Raw genomic sequence first — 25,105 nt, 5'->3', positions numbered from 1 at the left:
TCTAGCCTACCATTTTACACTTTGAGAAAAAAAAATGTATCAATAAGAGCATTTACAAGGTTTCTAAACTATGGCCAAAATACCGTCGAGCATGTCCCTCCAAAATGTTGGCCAATATATGGTAGATATATTGAAAGTGTGATCGAGGTTCATTTTTATTTATATATTAAGCATATGTAATTAACATTATGGTGTATTTTAATCTAATATGGACGTTTTTTTTTTAATTTAATTTGGATGTTGATATGACATGAGGTAATTGATGTTTTACTATACTAGATTGGAGACAAAATAAGTTTAATATAATGTTTCAGTATGCTAGAAAAGTCTACAGAGGTGATTGGTATACTTGGGATATTGATATTGTCATTGAAGATGACATACCCATCATGAATTCCTGTCAACACCATATCAACGCTTAAAAAATAAAAAATATATATTATATTAATGAAATTAGATAATATTACATTAGTTAAAATATTAGGTATCGTCGTCTACGTTGTCAGATAATTGAACGAATTGTTTGTACTCGTTCATCACTTGCACTCGAGCTTTTTAAAGAAACCTTCATTCGTATCAAGTCAGATAACAAAATTGAAACGCCCATCCGCATAACACCCCGTTTTGATGGAAGTTGGTGAAAATACAATGACAGCACTGAATGTTCTAGTATGATTCCACGTGATGGCTAGATGGGTGACATGTAATATCTACTATCAACAACTAAGAGAATATTTGCTTAGAGATCGATAGAGGATGTTTGTCAAAGAGTTAAGATCGTCGAAATATAACAATATTCGATCTTAACTAATGGTTGTCTTTCTCTAACTCTTTAAGCACGATCAACGAGTATCTGTCTGGGAGAATCTTTTGTGTTCATCCTTAATCAGTTAATCATTTAATTGAGGGTGTTTAGCGATTAAGTAATTAGAATTTTGTATTCCATTCAATTAAGCATATTCATATCAAGTGTCTCAAAATTGTTTGCGCATTTAAATAAAATTTATTTAATTCAATCAATAAAAAACTTTAGATTAAAAGGTAACTTTTACATGCTTTGTATTATTATGTTTGTTAATTCGTCCTTACAAACATAAACAGATGTATTAAAATAATGCATTTATCTTATAGTGATTCTACTCTAGTACTTCCCCTCCTGTTCTTCAATCATTTTTCTTTCATTTGGTACTAATTAATTACTTCCAAAATTGGTGAGGAAGTACTATTTTACTTAATAGTGCCCTAAAAAGAAGATGCTCACTCCAAAGCCCCAAAACCAGTAAAGGCTATTATTGATTATATAGATTCCAAATAATCACAAAATCTTTGCTGCAATTAATGAAATCTGCTGCTGAAACTTTTCATTAGTTTTTGTCTTAATTTGTGTTACAATGTTTTCATCAAATCCTTTTCCACATCTTTCCTCATCCGCCAATGTCTTATTTCCTCCTACAAATTCTTTCTTTGACCATGAAAAAGATGATGTTGAATTTCACAACTCATTTCTCTCAGGAGACTATAAAATCCTTGCTTACAATAATAGTGCAAAACAGCTTGTTATGCAAGAGCAACAGTTTTCTGAAGGATCAGGGTTACAATATGGTGAAGACCATGATGATCTTTTAGATTCAGTCATTTCTCCTTATAAAATGAAAATGGCGGCTTTAAAGAAAGATGGTCATAGTAAGATCGAAACAGCTCGAGGCCCACGAGATCGAAGGGTGAGATTGTCGATTGACATTGCAAGAAAATTCTTTTCTCTTCAAGACTTGCTAGGGTTTGATAAAGCAAGCAAAACCCTAGATTGGCTTCTTGGTAAATCGCTACCCTCGATTAAAGATTTGGTGGAACAGACGTCGACGACTCAGTGCTCGTCTTCAACTGTGACTGAAGAATCTAAAGTTAAGTTTCTTGAAACCATTGAAAGTAATCGAAAGAAGAAAAAGAAATCAGTAGTGGTCAAGTCATGTGTCGTGCCGAAAAAGAAGAAAACAAGTGTGCAAAGATGCAACATTCAAGATAATGTTGCAAGAGAGCAGTTAAGGACAGAGGCAAGAGCAAGAGCTAGAGAAAGAACAAAAGAAAAAATGAGAGTTAAAAAACTTGATGGTTGGAGTCAAATTGAACAACAGAATGATTATCATGAAGATTCGAGTTTTCAGATTAATGGATTTCATGAGCATCTTGGTGATCAGGGGATTAATGATTAGATCTGGAATAGGTGATTTTGCTTAAACATACATTAATTTAGTACTTAATAATCAGATGAAAATGTGTGCATGATATATGTTAATTGTTTCTTGTTTTTGATTTTTTCAGAAACCTTAATTGGGGGAGATGGAGATGGAACAGGAGCAATGTTGTATTCATGTAAGTTTGTAATGTTGTTGATTATGATGAGTATGGATGGCATTTAAGTGATATAGGCTAGCTAGCTCTTGATTGATGTGAAGTTACAGATCTGATTATGTTAATTACGTTGAATAAATGATATTCAGCCTTTGTGAATACCTTTAATTAGCTAAATGAAAACAAGTTGTAAAATTGTTTTCTTTGGTGAACTTTTTTCTTTGAAGGCATATATAGTTTTACTATGAGGGCACACTAGTTGAGTGGCTATAAGAAAGGGGTTGTACATAGTTTGAGAGCTCACATATCACGTTTTATAAGTCGATTCGATCCATCTAAGATTAATCTTGCTTGTCTGATGTGAAATTTATGAAAACGAAAGTAGTATATAACCGACTAACCCTATATATAATAGTAGATGGTATTGTAGTCTTTGTTAGTTTGTAATTAGTTTTTCTGTTGGAAAACATGGTTAGTTTAATGTTGGGATATGGCTTAACCTATTAGGCAAAGTTTAAATGGCATAAGGACATATGTAAATGAGTGAAGCAAATCTTACTAATTAACCACCTTAGGCTAACCAAGTTCGAGTTGTACTATTCAAAAGGTTGGGAGCCTTCATCATCAAAGCTTGAGTTTGACTCGAAGAACTCATTATAGTTTGACTTGAATAACCTCAAATAAATCGATCGTAAGCTTGATAAAATTAAAGTAGTTCAAATCAACTTGTTATTAGACTGGTATGTGATATATGTTTCAAGCTTGTTTTAGTTACTCGAAGGAGCTGGATTAATCAAGTCAGAAAAATTTGACTCTGATCCTTTGAGTCCTTGGTTAATTAAGCATCGAATGATGATATATAGCTCTAGCTAGTTGTCTCCATGTTTCAAGCTTTGTATGCAAGCTCTTTCAAAAATTACTTTTAGGTCTTTTGATAGGGAACCATTATTCTGGACACCAAATAACATGAGTTTCTGCATTATAGCAAAGCTAAACTGCTAAAGCATAATCGTGCGTGGTTTCTAGAAACATATGAGTTCAAATTTTGCTCTCTTTTACTTGTTTAGAAATAGGCAAGATATCAAGGAACCAGCTGCTGCACTTCATAATGTGTGCCAGTATAAAAAAGCAAGCTATTTTCCCACGTCTGTATTTATCTGCTAGCCTTGTTTTTTTTTTCAACCATAAAGAATATTTATATACCACTTTCGGTTTATATATGTTTACCCATCGAAACTTATATCACTCACTATATAAGTTGTAAAATCTCACGAAAAACAAAAGCTTACAACATATATAATTAATCTAGCTGCACTGTTTTTTTTTTTATTCAGTTTGTTACAGTGATATATCATGCATATTAGAATCAAGCATCTAATGGTCAGTGATTCTAGTAACTATGAATATATGTCTTACATATGTGCCATGCGCGTCAAACTAAAACTATTGAATTATTGATTAATGTCTGAATTGAAGTTCGTAAATTTGAACTATTGACTTATGTTCTAACTAACTGTTTGGTTATTTATATGATAAGCTTTATGGATTATGATTTGCTAATATTGATTGCGCGTCGTTTATTTTGATATAACAATTCCATATATATATTATGGGATGAGAGTATAAGGTTGTTATGTATCTAAGTTTAGATGTCGGACACTCACATATTAATTTTTTAAACCATAAAAATCATGGGGCCCAGACATTTATTAATTGAACAATAAATAATAAAATATTAGTATGTTAGAGGTTCCATACTTAAGCTTAGGTGTCTAGGTATCGGACAACCTTATATTCCTTTTTCTCATATATCATTGTTATTCAAATTATAAAAATTACTTGAATATAATAACTCTGGATGAAAGCAAAAATTATATAAAGAAAGAGGATTACCTTAGGTTTGAAGATTGAAGAAAGGATTAAAAATTAATTTGATAAAAGTTGATAAGTAGCTAATGACAAAGATTTGGGCTAGCTAGATCATTGAATTTCGAGCTAACCCGTACAAAATTTGATATGTGACAAAAATTTAAGACACTCGCAATTTCTTTTGCTTGTAAAGATGTACGATGAGTAAGACTATGTTTAGAATTTAAAAAAAAAAAAAAAAAAAAAAAAAAAAAAAAAAAAAGGTTAACATGCGTCTGCAGACACCTAACTCAGATTTCAACTGCTGTATCTAGTTTTTAGTTGGTAGTTTCAGTACTTTTTATATCTTGTAATCAGGATCATCATTGATGTAGACATCACAGTAATCTTGTCCATCTGTGCATTTGTTTTAATTAATTAACCTTTTTTTTAGTACCTACTATATTTTTCATATTATATATATGCTATGAAATTCTGTTTTTAATGATCTGATGTCCGAATTAGGAGATGGTTTTGGTCAATTAGCATACCATAAGCTTACATATTTAGTATATGTTAGTAATATTAAACAATATCTATCACATCTGACTTGTTACAACATTTTGTATTCATGAATGAGATCTTTATATCCCTTTAATTAGTAACCAGATTCACTAAATACCCTGCTAATTTCGTTTTTGGTTTGGCGATCCAATTCGCGATATGATTCGCGAACCAATTCACGAACCAAAGATAAAAAACACCGAACTAGTAAAGGGTGGTGAATTGGTCTAGTTATTTGTGTTTGGGTGTAAAGATTTTTGTTTAATTAGTAATTTTTAAGACAAAAAGTTGAGTAAATTTTAAGTATTTGTTTTATTTTATGTAGCTGATTATAAATTTCTAAGTTTAAAGACTTGTAATTTGTTTTTTTTGAAGTATTGATAAAGTTTGAACTTTATAGTATTATAATATCTGAATCTATTAATGTATTTTTAAATTCGGGTTCACTGAACCGAAATGAACCGAAGCGAATCGAAATGAGTCTACCCCTCTGAATCGGATTCGTGGGATCTCGCGAATCGCAAACTTGAACCAGAGCGAATCGCGAATCAAGTGACTATATTTGGATTTTATTCTTTTGCTGTTGGGACAAACACTGATATATATTTTATTATAATCAAATTATCTTGTACTTCTTTTAGAAATGTAACATTCGACAAAATCCAAGCACAAGCAGTTTTCACTTTTTAATCCATCAGTTTACGTACATGTTTCTTTCAAATTGACGACCCCTTAGAGGAAGGAAATGACTTTTGGATCCAACCGATTATGTTCATTGAGAAATGATGATTAGAAAGAAATATTCTACTTTTTCACTCTCATTTTAAATATCATTGATGACTTTTCAAGTTTTAACTTTTGACTTTGACTGATTTTGTATTATATTATATTTATAAAAAATACATTTAGAATTTAATCAATTCGTCTACGATCACATTGAAAAGAAAAAAACTTAAAAAGTAGTCAAACTATATCATTTTACATGATAAAAAATGTTACAAAGATTTTTTTTTTATCTATGACAATATATATCTAAGGCTGTCATGAATAGGCATAAAAAAATGTTATTTATTATATCAAAAGTTCACTCCCTAAATTATATGGTAAAATTACAACTAATTTATACACAGTATGCGAGGAAATTAATTAATACATATACTACGTATTATATATATAGTCAAGCCTTTATATCAAAAAGTATATATACAATGTATGGATATGTGTAATATAAATCGCACAAGTTGAAGAAGGTAATCTTAATTTATACAAAAAAAATTTCAAATACAACATATATAATAATATATCACATACCTGTATAACAAAGCTATGTTATACATATATATTTTATGTATGATAAAACGGTTTTGCTTTTGGATCATTAACCACAAGTTAACGTGTGGTGAGACAATATATCAAGAAGACAGAATATAAAAGTACATCATAATTAACCTAGCTAGCAAATTAAATCTTTTCAACTCAGTAGTAGTGGTTTTTAGTTGTTGAAATTTTCACTCTATCTTGTAATCAGGAACATCAATTGATGTAGACATTACATGAGTAACACATACATATTGTCAAACATATAGCTAGATCCAACAAACTATATACTTTTATTCTTTTTGTATAATTAGCTAGTGGATAAACAACTTTAGTTAGGAATCATCAATTAAGTAACAAAAACAATTAGCCCGGCCTGACTATGATTGCAGCCAACCCTCGTCAGTTGTCAAATAAGAAAGAAATATCCGTGGAGCATCAAAAAAAAATTTTTTGCCCTTGTCCGACACTACTTTTACTAGTCTCTAAAAACAAATTACTTTTACAATCGTTTTATGATGAAAAATTAAAAAGGGTCCGTGAACTCGCTGACATGACTAGCGGTTTGGCTAACATAGCTATTACATGATGGCATGACATTTTATTTAAACTATAGTTTTCCGTGCTTATGTGACAATGTGTATAATTACTATTTTTTTTTAATCTTTTATGACTTATTTAGTCATAATACTTTAAAGAGTTTGTCTCATTTTAGCTATCTTTGGGGATCGGAGGTGAATTGTAGAAAACGTACCTTACTTATACTTGAGATAAGAAGCTGCTTTTAGGATAAAAATAATAATATCCCAATATATATTATTAATCATTTATAAGTTTTACAAATTAAAGTGTTTGAGTGTGTCCAAATATTGATGAGATCAGATGATGTGAAGATTGATGGGGCTACAGGGTATGGTTTTAATTCAACAAAATACACTCAAAACTAGAAGCCCTATATTACTAGAAGATGGATGAATAAATAAAAATATATCAAATACCCTTTGTGTTTTGTAGGATTTTCCAGTAAGGTTATTTGTTTACTGTTCATCCACGTTTAACTTATGACGAGTTATTCTGACTCCCAAAAACACCATCTTGAAGAGTAAAACAGTCCATTGTACATCATCGGCAACGTCTGAGACACTGATAAACGAATAACTGTGCATGACAATTATTTAAAAGTTTAAGGAAAATTAAAGCTCAAATGAACGATAAATTATATTTTGTAGTTTATATAATAAATCAATATAAGCTATGAAAACTAACCTCCGCTTAGCTGATTGATATACCTCCAAAGTGTTTGCGTAGCATAAGATGTGCGAGAGTTAGGCGCTATAGAAAGGACAGCATACTTAAAATTAACAGAACTCCTTAATCAAGTTTTACAAAAACTCCATGTAGGAAAGGCCAGCAAAATGTTAGTTTTCGTTTTTATACTTTTCACTCTTTCTTGGCTCTATACTCTATAGTAGATTGGAAAAACAGTAAAGCCGTAACAAAAGGTTATTTTCTTGAATAGAAGGTTTACAAAGCAATGATTTGTACAATTTGTACCTATCTTTAAAGGTGCGCTACATTTTTTTTAAGTTCGTAATGATTTGGGGCCCTTTTATTTTTTTCTGGTACAAACCTTCCATTTTAAGAAATACTCCCTTTAATATGGTTAAGCCTACGACAAACAACTAAACCAGATGGAGTTCTACTATACTTGTCACATTTAAGACAGCCATATTACTTTCACGGGTTCAGAAAATACAGTTTTGGGAACATCTGAATGCAACTAGCACAATGTTAGCTGGGTTGTTTGTAAGATCAGATCGCTAGCTGATCTTGCGATTCGAAAAACACAACATTGTCAGGTCAGTTTTTGTGTACTTAGCGATCCTATCACAATCTGACACAGTTTTGGTTGTTGAGCCACAATCTTATGATCAAGATTGCGACTATGATAACCTTAAATGTTAGTAATAAAGAGGTCCAAGTAAGCAAATCCCGTAAGATAGCGGTGTACAACATATTAAAACTTGAAGGGCTATAAGTTACAACTTACAACAAATACAATGCAAGTTCGACAAGAACAATAATCAAAGGGTATGGTTGTAGTTATCAGAGTCTTGGATTGTCAGATATACTTGGACTGGTCAGGCTACTGCCTTACAAAAAAAAAAAAAACTTGGACTGAGGCTAAACTAATAAAAGCATAAGCGCCTTTCCTAACGAACTGATGTCTACCACATGTACACTCCATGCTTTTCTGCCCCTAAAGAAAAATCCCCATGTCAATTTTAGAGTTACCTCCAACTACGACGATGGCGGTCTTCATGTCGCTCATTACGGTGAGACAAATAGTCTGACGAGTAAGGGTTCCAACGGTCATCATCATGGCTCGAACTTGTTTCACGAATCAAAGGGCTCCGTCTGTCTCTATCATGCAGAGACCTGCCATAACTTGAGCCTCTAGAATCATATGCAGGGTACCTGGGTGAAAAGCTAGATGGCAAGGAACCGCTAACAGGTTCAACTCCAGGTGGCCCGTCATCTCTATAGTCCCGATTCCACCTTTCTTCATGATAATTAGATCTACTTGAACGTTCTATTGAATTATAAGATCTATGGTCAGATGATCTATTTCTAGGTAAATCAAACTTCCAAGCCCTTGCTCCCCATCGCCATTCATCAGCATTATCTGGAATTGGGGCATTCACTCCTGGAAACTGAACGCTCATTTTCTTGGGTAGTTCGGGTTTAGGTGGCTCGGATGCAGCATGAGGAGGGGAGATATCCATATCAAGGATTTCACCATCCTCTGTTTCTTGCTTAACCACCACCACCACCTCGTCACCAATTATTTCAATCCCAGATGGTTCATCCTCATCTTCTGCATCTGCAGTTTAACAAACTAGGTAAAGATCAACTGTTTTCTATCGTCACAAAGAATCATAAATCAAACAGAAAATGCCTGAACAATTCAGTTACCTAGGTATCCGGGTGGGTAACCAATCTCTCGCATTCTGTTAAGCCATGGAGGTGGATCGAGCTCCTAATTAACACACGTAAATAGATACTATTATACAACTAATATATGAAAAGGATGCAACTTTGAGAAAAACTATAAACAATATTATAAGCTTTGTATAATATCAAATTGGTACTTTAGTTTGCACATACAACAATGTCAAGAGAGTAACAGAATTCTTACCCCAAGGCCCAGAAGTTTTTTTGTTTCAGAATCTAGCACACCTGGCCTTAAACCATCAAACTTGCCCCCAGGAGTGTCTTGATAGTATCGCGTCGGGTTTCGAGACATTGCATTCTGATTACGCTTAGTCTTGTGTTCTTTACGAGCGTTATTAACAGCTGCATTATCACGAGGCTTTGGGCATTCCTTAAGCGCATGGTTGTATGAGCCACAATTGAAGCAGCGAGCACCATCCACTAGTTCCAAACCTCTAATCACAGGGAAAATGAAACATTGGTGAAAAAATAGAGACCATATAAATGCATAATGCAGCAGACTCAATTGTGAATTATAGTACTGGGAACATACCTACCAGGCTAATAAACAATAGCCTGATATAATTTAAAAACAAAGCATCAAAAGATATATGCACCAGAACCAGTCCTTACCCATCCAGGTTACTCGAACCATCTGTCGATGTTAAGCCAAAAGAATATCCACGATCATAGAGTGGGATTGAACTGTTATCCAACGCCATAATTTCTTTGTTCTGTAAATTCCTAGGTTGGCCATCAATCCAGAATGACTACACAAAACAAAACAAAATTTTTTTTTATCAATTTTGTGAGATATGCAAGTCCAGAAGGCAAGCAGAGATGCAAAGAGCTTTAAAGCAATTTTGAACCACATACTTATAAATGGGCCAATTTGGTTACCCCTTACCTCTAAATAATATGTCATGAACTAAATATTTGATATGGGTTTAAAGTCCGCCAAAATATAGTTTCAATAGATACAACCTTCTAACATCGTTTATTTCAAGGTCTGGGATTAATACGACATAATACAGTTTTTGTGATCACTTCATTATTCATTTATCAAAAACTATATCAAAGAAGAAATGATTGTTGGTCATCCCAACCTCAACCATACTAAAATAGTAACAAATTTTACCTATTCCCCAACCCATCTGATCCAACCATTTAGCCACCTCTAACTTTAACCATGAAAAGTAGTCAATAACTAAACAAAAAATTAGTAGCACATACTACGGTCTGACAACATTGTACCCATAATAGTAATTCAGATTTGGGTTGTCTACAAGTGAATGACCAGAACAAAATTAACTATACCACTGAAGAAGGTTTGTCCGGACCAACAGTAAGAGCTGGAAAATAGGTGCCTTCACCAGATTCTAGCTCAACCTCTGGATCCTGAACAGTACAGAAATTCAAAAACTTGAGAAACATCAAATCATAGTGGATTATAAGATTTAAGCAAACTACCAACAATGGAAATAAACTCTATAAGGTTCATCAGTTCAAGTAAATAAAATACTAACGACTGACACATATCATACGTTTCAAAATGACAAGTAAACCTCAAACATATTTGTAGGCAAATTTAACATACATCAAACAAGCCAAATTAACCTTTGAAGGATGTCGAGCATGCCATTCCGACCACTTCTGTAAAAACTCTTCAAGCTTCCGTTTACTCTCTCTGATGAACATATGTTGTCAGGTTAGAGTTTATACAGAAAAACTTTCAACCATAATCCTCTTGACAGGCTATATCAATAGGAAGGGAACCAGTCCATATATACACAGATATAACATCTGTTCAGCTAGTTTTACTTCCTATATACCTACTTAGATGCCCGGTTCACCTAAAACAACCTCAAAGAAAATGATGGAAAAGGAATTATGCCCACGGGTAGAAGACTGGTGGACCAAAAATATTGCAAAAGACGGAATACCATAGAACTTTCCGGAAGTTGACAGCACTAATATATATCTCGGAACTAGAAACTGGATATCTAAAAAGGAACAATAGAGAGCATTGAACAATAATGGTTTCCTTTATACCTTGTAATTGAATTATAAGTGACATGGACTGAAGCTTGCTGTTCATCAACAGATTTTCGGGGTCTCTTAATACCAGATACAGCTAGCATGTCAAGGGCAAACATATTAGGAAACTTACTAACATACTGCAGTTAAAGGTTGCTAAATCAGTCAAGAAAACACAAACAGAGCAGATAATTAGGTCTTTGCTTGCATAAATTAAGTTAATGCATTTATGGATCATAGAAGGAAAAAATATACAGTAGTAACTATGAGTTACCAACTAAAGTTCAAGCATAAAAATGTAAAAAATAAAGTAAGATATACCATCTATCTCACTATTGGTGATAGGACTTCCATTTATCTGATGAATTCCATCTTGAACTGTGGAACCATTTTCAGCAAATTCTGAAACTTTAGTTTCCATAATTGTAGAACTTACTTCAACACTAACTTGCATTGCAGTCAAACTAACAGCTGAAGCATGTCCGGATTGATTAGTCACCGCGATCTCCCCATTCAACTGGGCTTCTTTGACCTCACAATCACTAGGTTCCTGGTTAGTAGTATTATGATTGTTTACATTCTCATTTTCACCACCAGGACCATTAGATGTTGGAAGTTCAATGGAGTCTGCACCATCCTTACTTAAATCAAGGGCATCCTCCATATAATCAGGTGTACAAGTTAAATCACAAAGTCCAAGTCAATCGCCCTGCAATAAATTCATCAGTGAAGTAGTGAACAGGGGTTCTCTTAAAGGACATGAGGGAGACCTCACCATAAACTTCTAATTAACATACCAACCATATAATGATGACATCACACATCATGTATAAACTGTAGAAAAGCATATATACCAAATATGGAGTCAGATGTTGAACCAGAAACGGTTTATAACACCATATCTTGTACTATAACTACCAGTAGACTTTCCAAAGCTAGATGAATATTAATATGAGGTGACCCCTCATCCACAGAAACTATGCCAAATCCTAATGCATTGAAAACATGCTACATAAAGTATTTGAGATCATATCTAGAACTGTCTTTGGTGTACAAGTTTACAATGCTGTAGCTTGTTCATTGACATTGCAAGTCATGGATACTCACCAGTTTATTCAAAGGTATGAGTCACCTGTCAGTCATATCAGCTATGGTCAACTATATTCCTAAAGCAGCCTAAGTTGTAAAAACTACAAAGTACAAACAGCCTCAAACTACAGTCAAATACTCCATAAAGATGGTTCAAGTTTCAAACTTTAATATTTACGACTAACGATTTACCGACATAGTATGTATCCTGTGCATATAGCATAGTCATTGCTCCTAATTATCACACTCTAACTGCTATCAATCATCGATTTATAATTTATTTTCAATCACAGAGTACTCGCAAATGCACTTGTAAAATAAAAAGTGGTTATACCTTAATTCTCCTTTACAACAAGAATCAATAAAATAAAGATAAAAAACAATCTATAGATACACAGTATGTATAGGATACATGCAATTAAACACAAAATTAAAGATTAGGGTTGTAATATTTAATCAATTACACTGAAATCACGGAGGTGGAAAGACAACTAATTATTAAACCATAATGAGCACATTTATTTATATTTATATTTATATAAATTGAATAAGAAAATGAAAGAGGGGTTTTAGAGATTTTTACCTCAAAAAAGATAGATGGAAATTGGCAGAGATCTTTGATTGGATTCTTTATGTTATTAATAAAGAGGAAACAATGACTAGTAATTGTAAACGATGTGAGCTAAAAAGAATTGGAATTGGGTCACTTTGGTGTCAACGTTAATCAATCACTTGGGTGGTGTAGGGTTAATTAATTGTAAACAATTCCTGACCGTACGATTGAGATTATAACCCAATGATCAAGCCGCCAAAAAAAAAAATTATACTGTATATATTTGGACTCATTTAGGTGTAATTTACGGTTTGTTTTACAGATTTGTAAATTTTTTCCAAGTAGTTATTTTTCCTTCATATGTCCAGTTCGTGCTCGAAACGAAAGAAATATGCATTGTGAACAATTGTTAGAATGACAAAGGCGAGGCCTACACCAATACATATAGTTGGTTCTATCAATCAGGTATGTCACATCCTGTTTTGACAATGGCGAATTTGTATTATTTGATGACGAGAGCAAGTATTCGTGCGTTTTAGCGGTGAGATAGTAAGGTGATACCTAGGTCATAGAGTATGATAGGTTATAGGAATTGATATGTCATAGAGTATGATAGTCAAATGCCTTGGCCATACGGGTTCCGCCCTCGGATTTAAAAATTTGTCGAAAGTTTATCGAATGACATCTCTAATGAAAGAGCTTGAAATTTTAAGAACACCCATACAATTTTTATAATTTATCGATGTACAGTTTTTGAGATAAAAGATTTTGAATGAATTGGAAGAATAAATGATTTATAGAGGAGAGAAAAAAAAGATGATTGGTTGAGATTTGAGGAGAGAAAAAGGGTATTATAGTTATTTTAGATAAATATAGAATAGATAGGAGGGTTATTTTAGAAAAGTACTTAAAATCAATATTGAAAATTTTAAGTTTAATGTTGAAAATCTAGGGAAAATCTGTTTTATAATATAGTATAGATGAGGAAGGTCGCGGGTTAATAAGTGGTGAAGCTGGGGACGTTTTAGACTAACTTCATTATTGGAGGGGAGTGGGGTAAACGAAAATAGGGATCGTTGGGAATGGACTGGTGGGTCAAAAAACGGTTTCAATGTGAAGGCTGGCAAGGAATTTTTGAGATGAGATGGAGATTACAAGGATCGTTTCACTTTCAACTGCTCTAAGTGGGTACCGATTAAGTGTAAAAAAGGAACTGTTATTTCGACGCGGGCATGTACAGCCTTTGTGACCAGCAAGAGGAAACTAATGAGCATCTGTTCTGCTCATGCACAGTGGCGACACAGATTTGGCAAAGAATTAGCATTTGGTGTAAAATACCCCCTATCTATTTGTTTTCGGTCAAAGATCTATTTCGTTGTTACCAACCTGGGAGTATGGGAAAGATGGAGAAAGCAACCATTAATTGTATTGTCTTCGTTGCTTGTTGGTGTCTTTGGAAAACACAGAACGGTAGGAGATTTAACAACGGCGGGGCCAATACGGAAAAGATTTTTTAAGACATACGGTCATTAGACTTCCTTTGGTATAGAAATAGAAAAAAACATTGTACGATTAGTTAGGGAAAGTTGGTGTAATTTTGCTTTGTACTAACAAGGTTGTATAGTTTGTCAAACCACTTTGTTGGTTCAGCCGTGTTAATAAAAGTTAATTTTCAAAAAAAAAAAGGTATGTCACATCCAATGTTAGATACATATCCAAGAAAAAGCCACATCAAAAAGCCTTCTCTAGAGGTAACAAGGATCGACCCCCTTTTTGACGCGTAAAAATACCGACTCAACCAACTGAGATGGTATTATTATTATTAAGCACCTATTGTTTTAATTATCCAAACTAACTTCACCTTTTTAAGCAAACTAACTTCGTTTTCTAATAAACCCTTTAGAGGCTGTTTGGTTCACATAATGTTTTTGAAAGAATTGGAATGCGTTAAAGGAATTGGAATCTGGAAGTTTTAAAATATGACAAGTGTTTGGTTGACGGAATTTAATGGAATTCACTCAAATGAATTCAAATAAAAACTATAGCAAATGATGAAATTACCCTTTACTATATTTTTATAAGAATTTTTTTTATACATATACATCTTTAATAAATTAGTAGTAATAATAATAGTATAACAATAATAATATGAATAAATAATAATAATGATAGTATCTTATAATAATATATAGATGGATAGATATACAATCAAATGACCATCTCATCTAACATATTTTATAAAAGTGTTTCTTCATCTTCACAAAAGCCAACATTTCAGTTTTTACCTTTTTCAGTCTTTACATGCAACTTTATTTTGTTATTCAACTGCAACTTTCTTTTTTTATTCGACATATACCATGACTTCATCAGTTGGATTATCTGACAAAGTTACAAGATCTCATTTTCCCCATAAAACAAACTAGAATTTTTTTAAAAACAACCCATATGGAGTTTGGATCGGGGCGACAGTGAGATCTCATAATACCGGCGGCGAAATATCATAAGCAAGAGAGGGCGTGGTGGATGGTGATAAAGGTTAAGATATTGCAAGACTTCAAATCAGATTCCAGAATTGAAAAAATTTTTACTAGCTTCTTGGTGTCTACTTTTGAAAGAGTGTATTGATAAAAATAGATGAATTCCATGGAAAAGATTTGTGAAAGAAATTGTGAATTCCATCATTTGAGGAATTTGATGGAAAATTTAAGATTCCAATTCCATATGTTCACCAACCAAACAATGGAAAGGAATGGAATTTAAATTCCAATTCCTATCAATTCCAACAAATTCCATGAACACCCCCTTAATTGAATCAATCCATTGAATCCTGAAAGTTAATCATATGATGAATTGAGATGACAATCGACAAAAATAGAATAAAATGAGCCTTATTGCTTGAGCATAGAAAAGCATTGAAAATTACGTAGAAATTGAAGATTAATGAAAAAGTAAATAAATAATAAATGCATTTTGACTAAACCCGTTGAAGGGCATACGTAAAAAAAATTATACTGTAATTCTTGAAATGAAGGGTTCATAATAAGAAATTTAAAAAAAAAAAAAAAAAAAAAACACAAGGACGATCCACGCAACTTACGCTAGATATAATTTCAAAAGGATGGAATAGTTTCTTAGATAATTCACGAGAACTACATACAGTGTACTTCGGCTTGTAGAACAGAACATAAACAATAAAACGTACATAGCCTTAAAAAGAAAAACAAGATTGTTGCATACAAATATGTTAAGTACGATGCGCAATTTGGATACTAAGTTTTATAAAACGTTTCGCCTTTATAAATCCAACCAAAACCAAAATGTGAATTACTAAAACTTGGGTCTAAGTCTAACAACTACAATAAAACTTATCCATCACATAACATATTCAACTTATGACTTTGGAATTGTGCAAAGCCAGAAATGAGACCATGTAAAAACTCCCCATCAGTGAACACGATTCAACTTAGCTACATTACATAATATTATTGTTCTATATTGATCCTTATTCTCCTCTGTTACTTCCCATGCAAATGCTATTGTTTACCTAAACCACCACCGTTGTATAGCAGAGATGGGAGTGTTTAGAAATGGTGCATACTGATATATAAGGGGGTTAACTGTCCTTCCAATTTTAGACCACACGCTTTGATGGTAACCAGCAGTAACAGGTGCCTGATACATGAGCTTCAACAGCTGCCACAAAAAGAATCAGTTACAAAATTGCAATAATGAATTATTTCAACGGGTTAATTTCACATAAATCACTGAAAGTTGATACAGAGAGCCGAGTTTATAGAGATAAAGTAATACGGAGTAATAAACTTCCAGAGATGCTAAGGGGCAGTTTGGTTCACAGAATGTTTTTGAAGGAATTGGAATCTATGAAAGGAATTGGAATCTGAAAGTTTAAAAATTTGTTTTGTGTTTGGTTGACAGAATTTAACGGAATCAGTTAATGGAATTCACATATATACTATGTTAAAAGACAAAATTAACCTTTGATTCAATTTATATTTCACTTTTATACACATAATAATAATAATAATTATAATAATAATAATAATAATTTAACATGTATAAGAAACAAACACATCAACCACACATTGTAAGATCTAGTCATATCCTTATGTCTTTTTCTTTTCACAGTATCATCACCATCAAGCATCATCTTCTTTGTCTTTCGATCTACACAAAACTCACAATTTTTTATTCTTCTATTTTAACTACTGTATTATCTTCGAAATCAATTGATTGAAACCCTATCATTTTCAACAACAAGGTTGTTGATTGATCTAAATCTTATCACCGACGGCGGTTCCATAGCGGTGGGTTTTACTGCCATGACGGTAGGAGGTGGCTGCCATGGTTTTAGATGGTGGTTGCCATGGAGATATGGAAGTTACTGGGTGGCTACCATGGCGATACGAAGGTTAATGACTAGGTGACGGTAAGATCAGTGACGGTGGCTGCAATGTCAATTCTAATTAGTTGTGGTGGATGATAAGGCGACGATGAGATTGTGGTGGTGGTGGTGGTTGGGGATGAGGTGGGGGTACACCAACGAGCATGGTTGCAACAGATATGCAGAGGAGGATATAGGTTTGGATTTTTTGTGGGGTTTTTTGGTCAATGTGTTTCAATTCCAATGGAATTGTATACATTCCATGGATACATGGAAGGATTTATGAATTCTCTATATCAAGGAATTTGTAGGAAAAGTTCTAATTCCAATTCCATCACTTTAATTAACCAAACAATGTAACGGAAGGAATTTGAATTCCAATTCCATGGAATTCCTAAGAATTCCATGAACCAAACACCACCTAAAGGGTAAAGTCAGATTTTCATAGTTCTTAACAACACTTTAGATTCCAAATAAAATAAGAAACTTGTCATGTGGTTGTTAATTTTGCATTAACCACCGGTGCAGTCTTGGCACCAGACAAGCTCTGTAAATAGCAAGTCTGGATGACTAAATAAGGGACTAGAGCCAGAAATGCTTGTAAAGACAGAGTAAAAATACGTCGTAGATTATTTGTTGGGTTTGTGGATTGTTAAAAATGGTAAAAACATCTTTTACCTATAGGAATGTCTACTATTACAGTAAGAATTAACCACTTGGTCATAGATCAAGTGGCCACCTGCCACTGCTTATGTGGGGCCACATTGTGGAGAGAGCCTAACAAAAAATTGGCTCAGGTTCTATCCTCGTCTCGGACCGGATTTAATCGACTCCATTTGGTGGTATCCACCAAGTGGACTTACCTCGGTACACTAACACCTTGCAGTGTGATTGTGTAGGTGCCAATGCGCTACAAGGGATTAAGGGGTTCCTTCAGATTTACCCTTATTACTGTAGGAGTCTTCTAGATACAATAACACTATGAATACACATGGAAGTCACACAAACTTTATTAAGTTTCCAAGATACATCTAAATTCTACAAAGTGCAGGACCATATGATAATGAGTGCCAGTGGAGTAGTACAGCAGATGCCAATAAGGCATGCCCTGGGTGTATTTGAGACGCAAGAACAATCAGATTAGATCTTATAATTTTCACCCAAATGTAGAACTAACAAACCAGCGCTTAGCATTATCCATAGGTGAAACTACCAAAACTGGCTATTTACATGGTATCTACAAGAAGTCAAGTTATCAAATTTTATCATCCTTCATCCATCAACAATTTAAGAAGCTTGCATTTTGAATTATATGAGAAACTGAGATTTAATGAGATCTGATGAGGAAAAAGAAAGATGATTGGCATGTCTAATATGTGTACCTAAAGATGTGTAACATGGGGATGAGGAGACATGGCAAAGTCATTAATGGATACAAGGAGAGAGTAAATACGCAAGACATGTGTCAAAGGTTATAGAATTGCCATTTACAAAAAATTAAGAAAAGGATATATATCACTAGGACAACAGAAAGAAAAAGGTGTTGTCGATCTGCCACTAAACTGTTTTTTCATTCTAAAAGGCTCAGAATGCCTCGGATAATATCCAACAGGGTGGATATTGTTTGTTTTGGGGTATAACCAAAAGCAGACTAAAAAGGATGAAAGGAGCACTCGCTTTCATTAATGTCTTATGCCCCTTTCGTATATTGTCAACTTACCAAATTAAGCTCATGTCACTTTAAACTAAAGGGTTAAAGCAGCAAATGGAAGTTAGCAAGCTCATTTTAAAAAGAAATTAACTAATATCATAACAATGAATCAATAACAGATATATTTTGAACAAACATTTGTTCTAATTTTAGAGGGAGTTAAAAATTGCATATATTCGACCCGGCACATTCTTTTGAGCACTAACAAAAAAAAAAAAAAAAAAAACACCTGGCATTGTTACTTAAAAAAAGTGCCAATTTCAGTGTAAAATGAGCAATTCTTTCTTTTTCACCCAGACACTCAAATAGTTAACTCAACAAAATTGACTATACTTCTGCCCTTATTCAAAAGTTATACTACACAAACTTGAGACTTGAGATAAATTACTAACCTGCCAATACATGAAAGTTTGTATGATGTTACGCTGCGACCTGCATGTGCAAATTTAGAAGAGCAGTTAATAAGAATAAAATTTAAGAAGCAAAGACTAGTGCAATGTGGAAGCTGGGTAAGACTACTGACGATAGCAGAGAGATGATCAAAAGGAATCCAATCCCGATCTCAGCTTGTGAAGACAGTATGCTGAGTGTCGTTGAGTTCGATTCTACCCAGACACAAGCCTCTTCCAAGTATTTCCTGTAGAGTAACAATCACAAAGAGTTAGTGATGACACACAAAAACATAATGACAAAAAAATATACCATGTGGATAAAAAACCAAAACTAATTTAGGACTTGCTATAAGTTCAAAAAACCCAAAAAAATAAGAGTTGGGAGCCCTTTACCTGTACAAGGAAGAACGACTAAAATTACGCCTGGTGAATTTTGCCGTATGTTCCAAGGATCGGCATACAACCGGCAGCAAAGCAACTGAAAAAGAACTCAATATTGGATATATGAAACTAAGAAAATTTAATAATAAGTAATCAACAGACTGAGTGTTACTAACATGTAAGGCGAAGGTTTGAGGTGACAAAGGTCAGGCAGTAAATTGTATAGATAAAATCTTTAGTTGCAATTATTGATTGTAGCCACAATTGCACTTCTGGCATATTCCATGCCCTTGGTTTCTGCTAACAGTGAGATACAATTTTAGCAAGGGTAGGAACACCAAGAAATCACAACCACAGAAAGAAAATTATATAACTTCCAAATCTTTACCCCATAAAGAGAGTAGAGAGAATACAGTGACGAACAAGCAGTGCCCATAAATGAGAGACGATATGCCCTATTAGAAAGGCTTTTAGGTATGAGTGGAAACATGGCAAGCACAGCCACAACTAGGACCTGCAAAAAAAAGGATTATGTCAGCTCTCATAGTAAGTGCCAACTTATTGATAGTGTCTACTTCTGTAACATAAAGCTAGCAATGCGAGTTGTTTATATTATGTTTTACAACTTTACATTAATATGTCTAAACACTTATAGAGGTCCATGGTTCAAATCTCACTAGGTGCAAGTAATTTCTAGGTGCCACATCTGCCTTCATAAGAGAGTTACCCGCTTTATGTGGAGGAAGGACTTGCAAAAAACCCCGTGGACTCATGGCACACAAAAGATGGAATCAGAACCATGCTTAGGGGAAAAAAAATGCATTACATGCATGAAATCCTTTCATTTCTACTTATGGTCTATCCACAATGACTATTATCATCTTAACATACTTATACATGAGCAATACGACAGTATCTAAAAGAAGAAGTGGATGAATGGAGGGGATAGCAAGGTTAAAGAGTATAGAAAGAAGAAAAAGGGTTTAGGTTTTGTTTTTTCCTGTGTGTACTGTGTATGGAAACCTGTTTGGTTATACCTACATTTAGGTGATCCTAAGGGCTGAGATTTCTCAATGGTAAACCCAAGGGTTGGGATTCCCCCCCTTCAATTCAAAAGCATCGTCTCAAAATTAAATGGGTGGGTAGCAGATGATATGCTTTACATGTATCAATGAGATCAACATACTATTGTACCATTAATTAATTCTACAAGAGAAGTACTATCTCACCCAACATTTTCATCCATTGTTGGTGTCTTCATGTATCTTAAAGACTTAAAACCAATTTACTGGATATACTAACTTCATGGTTTCCCGAGTGTTTAACTTGTACTTATTCTTTCTTATAAGAACCACGAAACCATGACAGACAAGTTTAGAGATCTTTATTATTTATTTATTTCAGAGAGTAGTATCTGATAATGAGAAAACGTGAAATTGACATACGACACTACATGGTTTCCCGAGTGTTTAACTTGTACTTATTCTTTCTTATAAGAACCACGAAACCATGACAGACAAGTTTAGAGATCTTTATTATTTATTTATTTCAGAGAGTAGTATCTGATAATGAGAAAACGTGAAATTGACATACGACACTACAGGAAAATATTCATACCCAAGCATTGACAGAAAACTGAATGGTTTGGCGATCCCAACGTAAAGGAGCTGAACTCGGAGTTGATGCCCCTGCTGCTCTTGTAGTGGACCCTACAAAGGTTTATTAAACAAATTACACAAGCATAAACAGATTTTCACTTCATCGCATAATGCTATTAAAATTGAAATTTATTAAACTTTCTGCATTCGAGAAATATGTGTATCAATACAAAAGTCAGCCCCCAAAAAACAGCAGAATGATAGAGATGAAGAAGCAAACTAATCTACCTGAGCTGGGAGGTGGCCTACGTTCACTTGCAGATGATGTGGATGATGATGGAGACGATCTTGCAGTCTGCGAGGTAGTGCTTGTTGTCATCGGTTCCACGATAAGATCACGATCCTGTACACAAAGAAAAAACCAATCTTTATCAGAGAAAGTTCCTATAACATTATGTGTACGATGCTAATGTATCACCATCACATAGTGCAACTACCAATCTAAGAAAACACAAATGGCGTATCATTTTTCGAAAATGTTGTTGCAAGTGTGTAACAGTGTTATAGAAAAAGATACTCATATAAACTACATACACATATATGAACACATGAGAATTAGTACCAAACAACCAAAACTAGCATGAGCATTACACCCCGATATTCTTCATTCTTCATTGCCTAAAACATCAAAGACATTAACTTTTTATTCATAACTGACTAAATCAGCTACCAATTGTCATTGATTGGTATAGCCCTAATTTATCACAAAAAATTAAACTCTTCCACGCACCTCAACAAACTTTGAATGCACTTCTAAACATCAAAAAGTTTATATTCTGACAACCCAAACCAGCCTATCATGTTAAAGAAAGGCCTACCCGGCCATCTACTCAAATGGTGATCCAACCAACTAATCTAATCATGCTCCTTTTCAGCTCCGTGATCGAATCAAACCCGAAAAACTCTCCAAATTCTCTAGAACTAACTAGTCCACAAGCTAAAAGAAAGACACCCGATACACTTACTCTTTAAAATTTCAAAACTTGACAATTAATTCTACATCATCAAACTCCAAAACCTCTATTTTTTACCCTTTTCTATCCAAAACTTAGCTACATAAACATGATAAATACCATAAAAAAAATCGACTAAGAATAAATATTAAAAGATACATATATTAAAAGAGAGAAAAAAGAACATACAATGTAACGCTGATAGAATTTGCGTTTAAAGTGAGTGATAACATCGGAGCGAGAAGCCATGTGAGGAGGGATGAGAACATTGGACCAATAATCCGACCACCTCGGATCGTTTTCATAGTCATATGCTTCCGCTGCTATCTTCTTCAGTTTCTGTCCTCCATCTTCTTGTTCTTCCCCCATCTCTCTGTTTTTTCTTTTTTTTTTTGTTCAAGTGGGTTTTCTGATGTGGTTGCTTTTGTTGATGTCGCCGCCGATCCTATTCAGATTCTTTTGTTCTGTTTTTTTTTTCTTAATGATGGATTAGCATAGCTATTTGGTAGGTGGGCGTTCGCCTGGAATTGTTGACTTTTCTATTTTCCTTAACACTAATTTTTTAACTTAATATACTTATAATACTCTTAAATCTCAACTACTCATTTTACCTCTCTCTTTCATAAATCATTTTATTCTTCTAATTCATTCAAAATCTTTTATCTCAAAAACCGTATATCGATAAATTATAAAACTTGTATATGTGTTCTTAAAATTTCATGTTCTTTCATTAGAGATGTCATTTGATATACGAATTTTTAAATCCGGAGATGGATCACGTACGGCTAAAGCATTTGATTATCACACTCTATGATTTATCACCTCCTATGACCTATCACCCCACCATCTCACCGCCGCAACGCGCAGACATTTCCCCTCGTTTTAAATTAATAAATTAATAAGGTCGACAAAATTAATAATTTGTCCAATTACAACTTGAGACCAGTACAAAACTGGACACCAATCAATAAAATAATATAATAATAACTTTTTAGAAACCCCAAGGTAAATATATAGGTCTCATCAAAACTATAAATTATTAATTCCTTAAATGTTTTATAATTTTAATTTTGTTTAGTAAAAAATGAATCGATAGTCACTTATTTTTTTTAACTTTAAATCTATGTTGAATATATCTTTAAATTTCTACATTGCACTTAAGAGTTGAGACGTTGTCGCAACAAAAAGTTGTGAAGAGTTGTTAGCCGTTTACAATGCTTCTTTCCGAGTGATCGATTTCAAAACTACTGTATCATCATCAATTAGATTTTGAACAGTATCCATCACAGATTCTTCAATGCTTTGAACCTCATAACATTTATTATTTTCACCAGGATAATCTCGCAACTCATTCACATCCGTTATGTGCTAATAATGCATACCCGTTATCAAGCTCTCAAGCTCACGAATGTCTTCTCCATAGTTTACATCGCTTAGATTACTTGAGCCGGTTGAATTCATTGAACGAATTTTATCGTGTCAAAAGCAATTTGTCTTGGACTCTTGTTTCATTTAATGTGTGAATCTACATTAAATATAGAAATTTTGAAAGTGATACATGAACCTGTTTAAATTAATAATTTTGATAATTTATCGATATAATAATATCTCGATAATTTAATAAAATATCTCAATACCAACATTTTTAATTTATGGAGGTTTTACTGTAGATTAGAGATATAAATAGATTGGGAATTTACAATTTTTTACTCAGTAAATGTAAAATTTCAAAAAAGAAAAAGTATCTATGCAAAGTATTAAAAATACACTAACTTACAGATATGAAAAACAATAAATTATTTTATTAAAGTTAGTTTTTGGACATCACTTAAGAAGTAAGTTGAGAAATAACAAATGAAACGTGTTTTGTCATTTGCGCTATTTTTGCTTAATATAAGAGGGACAAATATATTTTATAAGAAAGTATAGGGTATAGATTATTATGAATATTAACTCTCTTCTTTGAAGTTTAAAATTAAAATTCATTTTTAACTTTTCTTTTGTTTTTGTTTTTTTAAAATAGGTCGATATCGTTTATTTTATTAATCACAACTTACAAGTATACCAGTTCTCAACCAATGGTGAATATACCCACCATGTACAAAGTTTATTCTATATTATACACTATCATCTAACCTTATACACTTACTAAGATGTATTAATAATTTAATATTCAATACACATTCACCTTAAAGATAACACCAAATCCCTTCAAGCATACCATTAGACTAGCCAAATCATCAATCCACATACAAGTTAATTAACTTGATTCATCTCTACATTCCCAAAGTAAATTTAGCTATTTCCACCATTAGGATATAACCCCGAACAACTACTAAATTCATCAATAGCATATTTAATACACTGAGCAAACCTCACATTACCATAACAAACTGCAAGTAGATTATCAGTAAAGCATAAATATATAATATCCAGTTACTTATGACCCCAGTGATACTTAAACCCATGTTGTTCTCTAATCTGTGTCTTCATCATAAGGTTGAATACTTCCATTACAAGAGTAAACAAATATGGTGACATCGGGTCCCCTTGCCTAAGCCCCCTAGCCCTTTTAAAGTAGCCTTGAATCTCCCCATTTATGTTGATAGAGAACTTAGTCGATGTGACACATTGCATTATCCACTTACATATCACATGAGGAAAACTAAATCAGTATAAGCTCTGTTCTAGAAACATCCAATTGACAGTGTCATACCTTTTGCAAGTGTGTCATACCTAGGGCAATAACAGTATCATTAATTAAGTCATTTTTAACTTTGATTTATCCCAAAATTATGATACATGGTTTTAAGCATAATTTAATTAATCACATAAACATTTAGACCTATTTAGTTAT

The 25,105-nt window shown here is 33.3% G+C and overlaps 3 protein-coding genes across 3 annotated transcripts; 1 reads left to right on the top strand and 2 right to left on the bottom strand.

The window, feature by feature from the left end:
- Positions 1-1,391: 1,391 nt before the first annotated feature.
- LOC122588127 (transcription factor CYCLOIDEA-like) lies at positions 1,392-2,210 on the top strand. The gene has a single exon (XM_043760262.1). The coding sequence runs from the start codon at positions 1,392-1,394 to the stop codon at positions 2,208-2,210; it is 819 nt and encodes a 272-aa protein (XP_043616197.1).
- A 5,850-nt stretch (positions 2,211-8,060) lies between these two features.
- LOC122589086 (zinc finger CCHC domain-containing protein 8-like) lies at positions 8,061-12,879 on the bottom strand. Its single transcript, XM_043761329.1, has 9 exons — positions 12,782-12,879; positions 11,431-11,818; positions 11,125-11,206; positions 10,690-10,759; positions 10,390-10,470; positions 9,706-9,842; positions 9,278-9,527; positions 9,055-9,118; positions 8,061-8,962 (listed from the first exon to the last, which is right to left on the bottom strand). Exons 2-9 carry the CDS (start codon positions 11,771-11,773, stop codon positions 8,370-8,372), a joined length of 1,620 nt encoding a protein of 539 aa, XP_043617264.1. The 5' UTR covers positions 11,774-11,818; positions 12,782-12,879; the 3' UTR covers positions 8,061-8,369.
- Positions 12,880-16,025: 3,146 nt separating this feature from the next.
- Positions 16,026-22,736, bottom strand: LOC122589410 (transmembrane protein 33 homolog). Its single transcript, XM_043761704.1, has 9 exons — positions 22,438-22,736; positions 21,524-21,638; positions 21,255-21,346; positions 20,026-20,151; positions 19,814-19,934; positions 19,650-19,734; positions 19,388-19,501; positions 19,257-19,296; positions 16,026-16,444 (listed from the first exon to the last, which is right to left on the bottom strand). The coding sequence occupies exons 1-9, from the start codon at positions 22,615-22,617 to the stop codon at positions 16,292-16,294; spliced, it is 1,026 nt and encodes a 341-aa protein (XP_043617639.1). The 5' UTR covers positions 22,618-22,736; the 3' UTR covers positions 16,026-16,291.
- Positions 22,737-25,105: the final 2,369 nt, after the last annotated feature.

The sequence above is a fragment of the Erigeron canadensis genome, chromosome 2 (genome assembly GCF_010389155.1).
Source record: "Erigeron canadensis isolate Cc75 chromosome 2, C_canadensis_v1, whole genome shotgun sequence".
Taxonomy (NCBI): domain Eukaryota; kingdom Viridiplantae; phylum Streptophyta; class Magnoliopsida; order Asterales; family Asteraceae; genus Erigeron; species Erigeron canadensis.
The sequence above is the reverse complement of the archived record's forward strand: the minus strand, read 5'-3'. Positions and strand labels throughout refer to the sequence as shown.